Source organism: Chiloscyllium plagiosum, unplaced genomic scaffold (genome assembly GCF_037043375.1).
Source record: "Chiloscyllium plagiosum isolate Xiang-an unplaced genomic scaffold, Cpla_swu_hap1 HiC_scaffold_4, whole genome shotgun sequence".
Lineage (NCBI taxonomy): Eukaryota > Metazoa > Chordata > Chondrichthyes > Orectolobiformes > Hemiscylliidae > Chiloscyllium > Chiloscyllium plagiosum.
In genome coordinates, this window is record NW_028270142.1 from 128,657,591 (window position 1) to 128,669,623 (window position 12,033).

General features: G+C 43.0%; 1 protein-coding gene across 1 annotated transcript in view; it reads left to right on the forward strand.

Moving 5' to 3' along the window:
* The first annotated feature begins 4,581 nt into the window (after positions 1-4,581).
* Positions 4,582-12,033, forward strand: part of LOC122548886 (protein argonaute-2) — an 84,873-nt gene continuing 77,421 nt past the window's right edge. Inside the window, exon 1 of the mRNA XM_043687792.2 lies at positions 4,582-4,826. Coding sequence (XP_043543727.2) covers positions 4,805-4,826 — 22 coding nt within the window. The 5' untranslated portion in view covers positions 4,582-4,804. The remainder of the gene's footprint in view (positions 4,827-12,033) is intronic.

The window sequence follows — 12,033 nt, forward strand, 5'->3', positions numbered from 1 at the left end:
TTAAAAAAACTTATATAATCAAAGGGGAGTGACCAGCTCGTTGTGTAACTGGCTTCGTTTAGATTAGAGTTTTGATTCAGTTCAGCAGCAGTGTATGTGAAGGCAGGCTGCTGGGGCAAGTCCAGCTGAGTACACTCTCTCTAATGTCAAGCCTGTAAGCTCTGATTAGTTTCATTTTTTCTCTTTGTCCTAAGGGATGTGTTTATTGGGACTGTTGCAAGTATTTTTGCAACAACATCATTAAGTTGGGACAGCCCATCAGGTCTTTGGATAAGTTATCTGGTATTCTATTTTCTATTCTTTGTTTTATTTCATAAATTTGTAAATAAGCTCTGTTTGTTTAAAACGTGGCGGTCAGATCAGCTAATTCACTCCAGGAACATCCATTACAGAGGAACCTCAATTATTCGAAGGAGATGGGTGGGCATTATTGCGTTCAGATAATTGATTATTCAGTTAATTAATTTCCTCTGGGACTCAGAGTTTTCTGTGAAGTCTGCTCTCTTTCCAGGAGACTAAGCAGCAGCACACTGCCTAGTGAGCCCCCACCCCCCCGTCTACCCCCACTAGGTTCCCCCGACCCTGCCCGGCTCCACCCTGCATCCCCCAACCCTGCCCCCAAAACCAGTCCGCCCCACTCCACCCATCAACCCTGTTTGCCCCAACTCCGGCCCCCACCCCCTTCAACCCATCCATCCCGCTCCTGTCCAAATAACATGCGTGCGCACACAAACACCTTTTGACTGCAACTTTTTGACAAGTTCCACCTCTGCCCTGGACTGGACAATGTTAGAGCGGTTATCTGGGGAAGGGGGTTTAGGATACACCCGTGTCGAGAACTCCAGGGAAAGTGTGTTTGGAGGTGTGGGGAGGAGGAGGAGGATGAGAGTGTGAGAGAGTGTGAGAGTGAGAGAGATCTCATTCATTTGGAGACGGTGCCTGGACAGTTCAGGACTCTTCTCGGCACCCAGGGGGTGGGGGGTGGAGTGGGGTGGCTGGGGTGGGTGGGTGGAGGAATTGGACGGTGAGGTTGGGATAGGTGAATCCGGTTGGTAGCTGTTAGGAAGGGTCATTCAAAGGAATAGAAGGGAAGGGAAGGGGAGAGGCTGGGAAGGGAGGTTATTTGAAATTGGAGAACAAACCTTTTACAATCATTAGCATCATATGTCCTGAAAAGGCAGGACAACACACACTAAAACTGATAATATGTTAGTGCCAAAATTTTAATACTGCACATCATCTGAAGAGTATATACACAGATTAAGTGGAACTCCTTGGTACAACCTTTGAGAGACTGCTCCATAGCATTTAATGAATATAATTCTCTGCATTTGCAGAATCACACTGCAGAGCCAATATGAAACTCATCTTGACTTTCTGCTAATTTCTACCTAGTGGAAGCCAATCGTCCAGCAGTGGCACGTAAGCCACAAAATGCATAAAAGCACAAACATTTGCTCACACAGTCACAAAGTTCTATGAGCCAATTGTAACAAGTCTAATTGGAGGAGAATGCAGGTAATCAAGTTCCATTACAACATGAGTTATATCACGAGTGAATACTTTATTTAATCAACAAAATGGTCAAACTGAATTTTTTAAAAGTTACCCAAAATAAGAGGTTTTCACACAATTTTTTCAATAAACTCAAACACGTTTGTCATCAATAAAACTTATACTTAAAAGTGTCATAACTGGTTACCAACTAGGTTACCATTTATAATTAAATGATATTCCCTTAATCCCAAACAAAATCATATTGGGATGGTACCGCAGCTCAGTGGTCAGCACTGCTGCCTCAGCACCAGGGACCCAGATTCAATTCCACTGTCTGGGTAACTGTCCGTGTGGAGTTTGCATGTTCTCCCTGTGTTTGCATGGCTTTTTGCCAGGTGATCTGGTTTCCTCCCACAATCCAAAAATGTGCAGGTTAGGTGGATTGTCTATGCTAAGTTGTCTTTAGTGTCCAGAGATGTGCAGGCTAGGTGGATTAACTACGGAACTAACGAGGGATAGGGTGGTGTATCTGGATAGGATGCCCTTTGGAGGCTCTCCCGCTTAATAATGCCCTTCCTAAAACAGGATGACAAGAACTGGACACAGTACTCCAGAAGGGGCCTCACCTATACAACCTCAACATAATATCCCAATTCTATATTCAAAGGTCTGAAGAAGGAAGTCAAATGTGCTAATTGCCTTCTTAACTACCCTATGTGATGCAAACTTCAAAGAATTATGTACCTGGACCCCTGGGTCTCTCTGTTCTACAACGCTGCCCATGGCCCTACTTTTAATTATCTAAGTCTTGTCTTTGTTTATTTTACTAAATGTAATATGGCGTCCAGTATTTATCCAAATGAAATGGTTCAGTTATCATATCCTCTCTTTGCCTCAAAATGTGTGTAAATGTTTTTCTGCCATGAATAGAAAATGTTTTTGCTTTGCAACTGCAAGCAAGCTCCTGATGAAGGGCTTTTGCCCGAAACATCGATCCTCCTGCTGTGCTTTTCCAGCACAACATCCTTGACTCTGATCTCAGTCCTCACTTTCTCCTAAGCTCTGAGGAAGGTCAAATTCCAATGTGTATCTTCTCTGCAAAGACTCTACTGAACTTTCATATGAGGAGATGAGGATGAGGAGGAACGTGATGGACACCTGGAAGTACTCAGGGATGCCCTCACAAGAACGGGGTACGATGCCCAACTCATCGACTGCCAGTTCCGACGTGTCACAGCTAGGAACCGTAATGACCTCCTCAGGAGACAGACATGTGCTGCAACCGACAGGGTACCCTTCGTTGTTCAGTATTTCCCAGGAGCTGAAAAACTACGCCATGTTCTTCGTGACCTGTAACACATTATCAATGAGGATGAGCACCTCACCAAGACCTTCCCCACACCTCCACTACTTGCCTTTAAACAACCACCAAACCTCAAACAGATCATTGTTCGTAGCAAGCTGCCCGGCTCTCAGGTCAACACCATACAAACCAGCCACGGTAGGCGCTGCAAGATGTGTCAGAGTGTGGACATAGATACCACCATTACACGTGGGGACACCTCCCACCTTGTACATGGCAGGTACTCATGTGACTCAGCCAACATTGTCTATCTTGTACGTTACAGGCAAGGATGTGCTGAGGCATGGTATATTGGGGAAACCGAGCAATGGTGACCATCCTCCAAGGCGGACTTCGGGACAGGCAGCAGCGAAAAGTGGCCAAGCAGAGGCTGATAGCTAAGTTCAATACCCATAGGGAGGGCCTCAACCGGGACCTTGGGTTCATGTCACATTACAGGTGACCACTATTGCAGTATATACACACACACTCTCTCAAACACACAAACACATACACACACAGGCACTCCTATACACACAGACACACACATATACACAGACGTACACACAGACACTCCCACACACTCCCACATGCACCCCCCCACAGACTTAAGACACTCTACACTCACTACACACATACACTTTCTCACACTCACAGCCCCCAACCCAGACAGACAGACAAAGACCCACATGCACACATATATTTTATGGGGTGAATTTGTACTTTCAGGGTTACATTGTACTTTGCTCAAAAACTGCATGCATTCATGTAGAACTCCGTGATCTCACTTTTTAGATTAGAATCGATCTAAACATCATGGCATAGACAGAGAACACAGGGGGCCAACACCTTCAACATATTGTCTAGCAATCACCATTGTTAACAGCTAACCAGAGAATGCAACTTTTTAAAAAAAGATTTTGTGATTTACACATGAAAGAAGTGAAACTATATGATATTCAAACAGATGAAAGACTTAACAATCAATTTCTCAGTGTATAATTTCAGTTACATCACACTGTAAATTTTTGCTATAAATTCTGTGTTAGGATTGAGCCCTCCACAATCACCTGACGAAGGAGCGACGCTCCAAAAGCTAGTGTGCTTCCAATTAAACCTGTTGGACTATAACCTGGTGTTGTGTGAATTTTTAACTTTGTACACCCCAGTCCAACACTGACATCTCCAAATCAGAACTTTCATATGTACTTAGAGATGCTTTTGTGAATAAAGTATACTTTTGCAATGAGAACAAAAATCAGAAGTATTTAACTGGTTGCAAAAATAATCCTGCAGCGCTTAAATAACGCGCAGCCCCTCCAGCCTGTTTTGCCATTTAATAGGACCATGCCCAATCGGACATTGCGCACATTCACTTTCTTGCTGTTTCCCCTCCAATGTAACCCAAAGGCTCTGCCTCCACAGCTCTCTGTTTGCCTGCAGGTGCACTCACATTCATCCTCCCAGTTATTATCCCGCTGCAGAGCCCACAGACGCACGCACAGCACTGCCGCGCGGCGCTTGGGTACGCCGGCCCAGCAGCACGCGCCAGCGACCTCCCTGCGCCGGAGGGCAACATCCATCCAACCGACGCGAGGCGCACGCGCACCACCCGTTGGCGCCCTCGGCTGGTTCGAATGGCGGGCGCGCGCGCGGGAGGCGCGGGGCGGCGGGTGGTGACGTCAGGACGGACGGCACCCCCCGCGACGGGGGCTGCCTCCTGCGCATGCGCGTATGCTTGTCCGTCAAGTGTCTGGCCCGGGGTTTTCTGTCCTGGTCTCTCCATCTCTCCTCGTATGTTCCCCCATCCCTCCATCGGGAATTATTAATGTTTTTCTTCCTGTTTCCTCCTCATGAGTGCTCTTTTGTTCCTGTTTCTACTATAATTTTACATAAACACGGGGGGAGGGAAGAGAAGCTCTCCATCTCTTCTCAGCCAACTGCTTCCCTCCCCTTTAAACGAGGATGTATTCCGCAGGCGAACCCGGTAAGTTATTGTTTCACTTTTTTTTGTTGTTTAAAACGTTTTTCATGTTTTGAAGCGGCGCATTACAAAGGTCTGAGGAGTTTGATGTTGCTTGCGGCCACCCCTTGGTTCTGTCTGCATTCAGGCCTCATCCAAGCCTGGGACTCGGGTACGAGCAATGCGCCGGGTTGAAGTTGAAAGGGCGACTTTCTTGCTGTAATCTGGGTCGAGTTCTAGCTGCCAGCTTTGCTGTGCAGTGGGTTCACCTCGCGTTTGGAAAGTTTCTGTCTTTAGTTCCCTTCCCCTCCACCTTCCACGCCCCCCATGAATTTAAATATAACCATAAAGGTGGTGCTTTGCTCTTTTCATAAATATAATAAATGAGGACTGTGTGGGCTTACCACGGTTCCTGTGGTTCAGCTTCGAATGGGCATAATGTCTCTGTGCTACTTTCCCATTAGGATTTTAACTAGCAACATTCAAGATCTGAGGAGACAGGGCAATTGTTCGCCATTCACTGTTAAACTAAAGTAAACTAGATTGGATGGCTTGACAAAGTTAGCAAGTGAAAGATAACAAATACGAAAAAGCGTTAGTGTGTGTGAGAGAGAAAGGAGCGTTGTACTAGAATTGGATATCTACTATGCTTTTCAGCTTAATGCATGGCAAAAGAAAACGTCACTTTTGTTTAAAAGAAGGAAATGCGCATTATTAAATACATAAGATCAAGTGTGGACTTTATCTTAGGTGAAAGTGAGCACTGCAGATGCTGCAGATTAGATTCTAGATTAGAGTGGTGCTGGAAAAGCACAGCAGGTCAGGCAGCATCCGAGGAGCAGGAGAGCCAACGTATCGGGCAAAAGCTCTTCAGGAATCAGGACTTTATTCTAGAGTGGTCTATGACTCTTGTTTTTGATTTTGTTTACTGTTTTCAGAATCCTACAGGATCACTGGTGAATTTGACCATCTGTGGACTTTATGAAAGAATTATCCACTTACCCTTGTACCCTGTCAAGTTTTAATTAAATTGTTTATCCACTTTTCTTTCTCAATGTAATTATGCATAATCTGCTTATATCAACTGTATAAGGTATCTTAAATCCATGGCCATTACTTATTGACTCACAGCACTTGAAATAGTTTACTTTTATTTACCCCTTAAAATGGTGTAAATTTAAGAACCTAGTCAATACTCTAACATTAGTGCTTGTGGAAATCGTTAAGTACTGTCCCTTCACATATAAACACTTGTTATCGTCTTAGTAAATCTGACACTTAACAATATAGAAGATAAGGGTTCATGGATTTAGAGGTGATGTATTGGCATAGATTGGTCAAGTTGACCTAGATTGGTTTGTAGAATCCCAGTAAGAGGCCATTTGGCCCATCTTGTATGCACTGGATCTTCAAATGAGCGTCATGACTGTCATTCACTTACCTTTTCTTCATACCCCTGCATATTGTATCTATTTAAATAATCATCTAATGTCTTCTTGAATACCTCATTAAACTTGTCTCCACCACACTTCCAGGCAGTGTATTCTGACTGACCCACTTGCATGAATATGTTTTTTTCTCACATCACATTTTCTTGCAATTCACCCTGAATCAGTGGCCCTGTGTTCTTGATTCTTTTGAGTGGAGTACCTTCTCCCTATCTATACTATTCAGCACCCCTCATGAATTTGAAAACTGTGACCGCTTAGCTTTATTCCCTCCAAGGGGAACATTCCCACTCTGTCCTTGTAACCGAAGTCTCATTCTTAAAGCCATTCTTGTAAATTTCTTGTCCGCTTTCTCCAATGTGGCACCCGGAACTTACTGCAGCTGAGGTCTTTGAGTGTCCTTTATAAATTCAGCATCTCCCTACCTTTGTACTCTATTCCCCTAGTATAAAGCTCAGGCTACTGTATGCTTTATTAATGCTCTCTCCACCTGAACTGCCAACTTTAATTATCTACCGACATAAAAACCAGGTCCTTCTGCACATCCTTTCGACTTATACCTATTGCGTAACTATGTCCTTCTTATCAAAATGCATCACCTGTCACCAATTCGCCCATTCCATGAATATGTCTGATTTCTCACAGTTCCTCTCAGTTTAGAATGCTTCCAAGTTTTGTATCATATACAAGTTTAAATTATTCCCAGTACATCAAGGTCTAGATCATTAATACATATCAGGAAAAGCAGGGGTCCCAATATTGAATCCAGGGAACTGCACTACAAGCTTTTCTTCCAGAAGATATTCATTGACTATTGCTATTTATTTTCTATTACTCAGCAACTTTTTTTAATCAGTAACAGACTGTAAGCTGAGAGTAGGGGTAAATGGGCGTTTCCACTAGTCGCAAACTTGAGTGGCACAAGGATCAGTGCTGGAGTTTTGGCTATTTCCAATATATACTCGGATGACAAGACAGGGAGTAATGTACCAAGGTTGTATCATCTGTCAAAAGTAGGTGAATGCAAGCTGTGAGGCAGATTCGGAATAAAGTAAAATCAACACGTAAATGAAGTAAGCAACAAAGCGGCAGAGGAGTATATTGTGGACTGGGCGCTATCCAGTTATCTGAAACCAGTCTTCCTGGCCAGGTACTGTTTTCTCAAACCTTGAATGGCCAGTATCCCAAAGGAGGAAAACAGTGAATCAGAAGTACTGTGAAGTTCTCCTTGAAGTGTGGCAGCATTGATATTCATGGTGGGGACTACTTCGCTATCAGGAGACAGTGAGGTCTATAGAAGCTGGAGATCAGAGTTGAGTGTGTTGCTGGAAAAGCACAGCAAGTCAGGCAGCATCTGAGGAGCAGGAAAATTGATGTTTCAGGCTGGAAGCTTCATCAGGAAGCTTCGCGATCAGTCTTGCAAAATGATGCCAGCTGCTCCATTAAGCTTTGAGTCCAAAATTGAATTGAATTTATTGTCACATGTACCGAAGCATAGTGAAAAGCTTTGTCTTGCGAGCAATACAGGCAGATCGCATAGTTAAGTAGCATAATAGTAAATAATAGGTAAACAGCAAAAACAAAAACACAGGTACAGGCAAATATTAAGAGTTTGAGAGTCCATTCAGCATTCTAACAACAGTAGGGAAGAAACTGTTACGAAACCGGCTGGTGTGTGTGTTCAGGCTTCCATATCTTCTCCCTGACAGTAGAGGTTGTATAAAAACATTTCCAGGGTGGAATGGATCTTTAAGAATGCTGGCAGTCTTTCGTTAACAGCGGGCCTGGTAGATGGATTTTATACAAGGGAGGTTTGCCTTTGTAATTGTCCGGGCCGAGTTCACCACTTGCTGTAACTGTCTCCGATCTTGAATGATACAGTTGCCATACCAGGTAGTGATACATGCAGCCAGAAGCCTTAATGATGAAGCAGAGCAGTTGCAAAGAATGTGAATGGAAGCAATTCCTGTACTCTGGATTCTAGTACCTCTTGGGACATCCTGTTGCATGTTGTTAGAGATCCACAGGTAGACAATTGGCCTGTTCAGTCACATGAAGATCTGCAGCAGAAACTCACGACTGTGACCAGATGACATCCTCAAATTGAAGGACAGTTGTCTGTGATGATGATATCATGGGGTGAGCTTATTCACTTGATCATAAGAATAGAAAATAAATTCTTTTACCAATAGGTGTGAAACTTGAGAATTGATATTCTGAGAGACGTACGTGTACCCATGCAAGGAACACACAACTTAGAATGCAGGACAACAAGCAATTAGGAAAATAAATGGTATGTAGACTTGTATTGAAAGGGGACTGGACTACAGGAATAAAGAGCTCTTGTTACAGTTGAACAGGGCTTTGATGAGAACATGTCTGAAATATTGGGGCTAGTTTGTTTTCCATATATAAGAAAGGATTGACTTGCATTGGAGGCAGTACAGTGGATATTCACTAGGTTGGTTCCTGAGGTGAGTGCATTCTACTTTTGAGCGGCTGAGTAAATTGGAACCTGTGTTCTCTGAAATTTAGAATGTTAGATTTAATTGAAACATAAGATTTTTAAGGGGCTTGATTAGGATGGGCAATGAGGGATTGCTTCCCCCAGTTGTGAAATCTAGAACATGGGTCACAGTCTCAAAACAGGACCATTATCTAGCACTGAGATGAGACATTTCCTCATTTAGCAATTGAGAGTCTTTGGAATTCATACTCCAGAGGGATGTAGGTGTATCACGGTTGAATATATTTAATACAAGAGGTGGACAATTATTTGGTGCTGCAGGGAATTGTGTTATGAGAGTGGGCAGGAAAGTGAATTTGAAACCTAAGGTCAACATGCACATTTTGAATGATGGATCAGGCTTGACAAGCTTTCTCCTCCTATGTTTTGTCATGTTCTTATCCCTCAGTGGCTGTGGCAGCTTTACAGCTTTGGGCAGCTCACTTGAGAAAAAGTAAATACAGTAATCCCCTTGTACCCGTGGGGGATACGTTCCAAGACCTACCATGGAAGTCCGAAATCGGGGATTGTAGTGAACCCCTTCATTTAAATGGGAAATTTACCTTCCTGGCAGCCCCCTGGTTCCAGGTTCTGGAAGGTTCCCCATAATATGTTCGGGCTGCGGTAAAACGTGGATAACTGAATCTGCGGAAAACACTTCCGCGGATACGGGAGTCGCCCTGTACACCTTTCTAACTAGCTTCATTTCTATAGGTTTAGCATTTTCTGCTTGCTTTTGTAGTTTACCATCATTTCTAAATCCTAGGATTTTACATACTGCTTGCTAAGAGATTTCTAAGCTTGCTGTTTTAGTGATGCAGATGTGTATGTCTTTAAATTTCTGTTCTTTAAAAGTGTTAGTATTAGTTTTTTTTGTCTCCTTGTTCTTTGACAATGTATCCCTGCAAGTTCTCTGCAATAAAAATTTTATCAATCAGCTATCTTTTACTTCCTCTTTTCCTTGAATTTGATCAAAATTATCATGTCTATTTTCAATAGTCATAAATTGAGATTGCAGTCCTCACTTTCTCCCCATAAATTGAGATTGTGCTTACCATATCCATCTTCAAGTTGTATGCTGCATATGACAGAGAACTTGCATTTGTAAAACACTTTTTCCACAGACTCAATGTCCTATAAGTATCACAGTCATAAACTATTTTAAGAATACTGTAACTACTGTTAGGAACATCCTGTCCTGTTTTCCCATCATCCTAGTACTCATTGACTCTTGGTCCACCAGTATGACGATTTTAAAACCTCACCCCAAGTTTAAATCTCGGAGTTTTGTCCTTCTGTATTTCTGCATCCTCCAGTCCTCAACGCTCTTACCTTTTCATATCTCCAACCTCGTTTAGAAACTCCCATTTTCTTTGCCCCTTAATTGCCCACTTTTCTTCCTGCTGCCTAAGTCTGAATGTCCTGATTCCCCTTCACAAACTGCTTTGTCTTTCCCCTTCAATTAAGATTCTGCTTAAAACTTACCCCTTTGATTATGTATATATCCTTAAATATCATTCCTTGGTTCGGGGTGCATTTTCTTTGATTATTATCCTTGTTGCTCACTGGAATGTTTAATAAACAATTCAAAATTTAATTGTATTTTAATTAAGACACTTGATGAACTTAGGTGATGTTGTCCAATGCAGCATCCATTTTATGAACTGGAAGACACTGCTGTTTACATCCCACTCACAAGAAGCATGTCGACCACTTCCACTTTCAAGCCAGTTGCCTTCGCAATGCTAAATTTCCTTTACCTTAACTTTGTCAGGCCTCCAATTGAAGGCTTTGGGAGCCTTTATACATACAGTACAGTACCCAATGATTCTGTTGCTGTTTCAGAGAGCTAACATTTGTCAGTTTTTTTTCCACATATGATGTGGGCATTGGTGGCTGGGCCAGCAATTATTGTTCATTAGCAAGTTTGAGAAGGTTTGTAGCTCAGGTTGAAGTTCTGGGTATAGATTTGCTCGCTGAGCTGGAAAGTTCACTTTCAAATGTTTCGTCACCATACTTGGTAACATTTGCAGTGAGCCTCCAGACAAAGCACTGCTGTGTTTCCTGCTTTCTATTTATATGTTTGGGTTTCCTTGGGGTGGTGTTGTCATTTGCTGTTCTTTTTCTCAGGGGGTGGTAAATGGGGTCCAAGTCAATGTGTTTGCTGATACTCTCCCCTACATCAAAGACATCTCAGAAATGACTGCCAGACTGCTCAGATCCCATGGCATCATGGTAGCCCACAAACCTACCAACACACTAAAACAGCAGCTAATGAACTTTAAAGACCCTATACAGACAATAAGCAAAACTAATGTCATTTACAAAATACCATGCAAGAACTGTAACAAACACTACATTGGGCACACAGGCAGAAAACTAGCCACCAAGATACAAGAACATCAATTAGCCACAAAACAACATGACCCTCTCTCACTAGTATCCTTACATACAGATAAGGAAGGACACCAAGTCGACTGGGACAACACATCATCCTAGGATAAGCCAAACAGAGACATGCACGAGAATTCTTAGAAGCATGGCATTCCAACCGGAACTCTATCAACAAACACATTGACTTGGACCCTATTTACCACTCCCTGCGAAAAAGAACAGGAAATGACATCACCACAGGAAATCACCAACCCAAGGAAACCCAAACCTATAAATAGAAAGCAGGAAACACCAGCGATGTTGCCTAGTATGGTGACGAAATGTCTGAAAATGAACCTTCCAGCTCAGCGAGCAAACCTACCTCCAGAAATATTGTTAGTCCCTAGTTGCCCTTGGGAAGGTAATGATGAACCATTGCAGTCCATGTGCTGTAGGTAGACCCACAATATTATGGACAGACTTCCAGGATTTGACCCAGTGACAGTGAAGGAATGGTGAGACATTTCCATGTTGGGAATTTGAGTGGCTTGAAGGGGAACTTGTTGGTGGTTGTGGGTTTATAAGATACTGTCTTGGGGTCTTTGAATTTCAGGAGAGTATCTTGTAGATAGTACACATTGCTGCTACTGAGTGTGGATGTGGTGCCAATCAAGTGGGCTGCTTTGACCTGGATGGTGACAAGCTTCCTGAGTGGTGTTGGAATTGCACTTGTCCAGGAAAGTGGGGAATATTCCATCATGTTCCTGACTTATTTCTTGTAGATAGTGGTCAGGCTTTGGGGAGTCAGGAGGTGAGTTACTTAGTGCAATATTCCTAGCTTCAGGCCTGATTTTGCAGCCACTGAATATTTATATGATGAGTCCAGTTCAATTTTTGATCAATG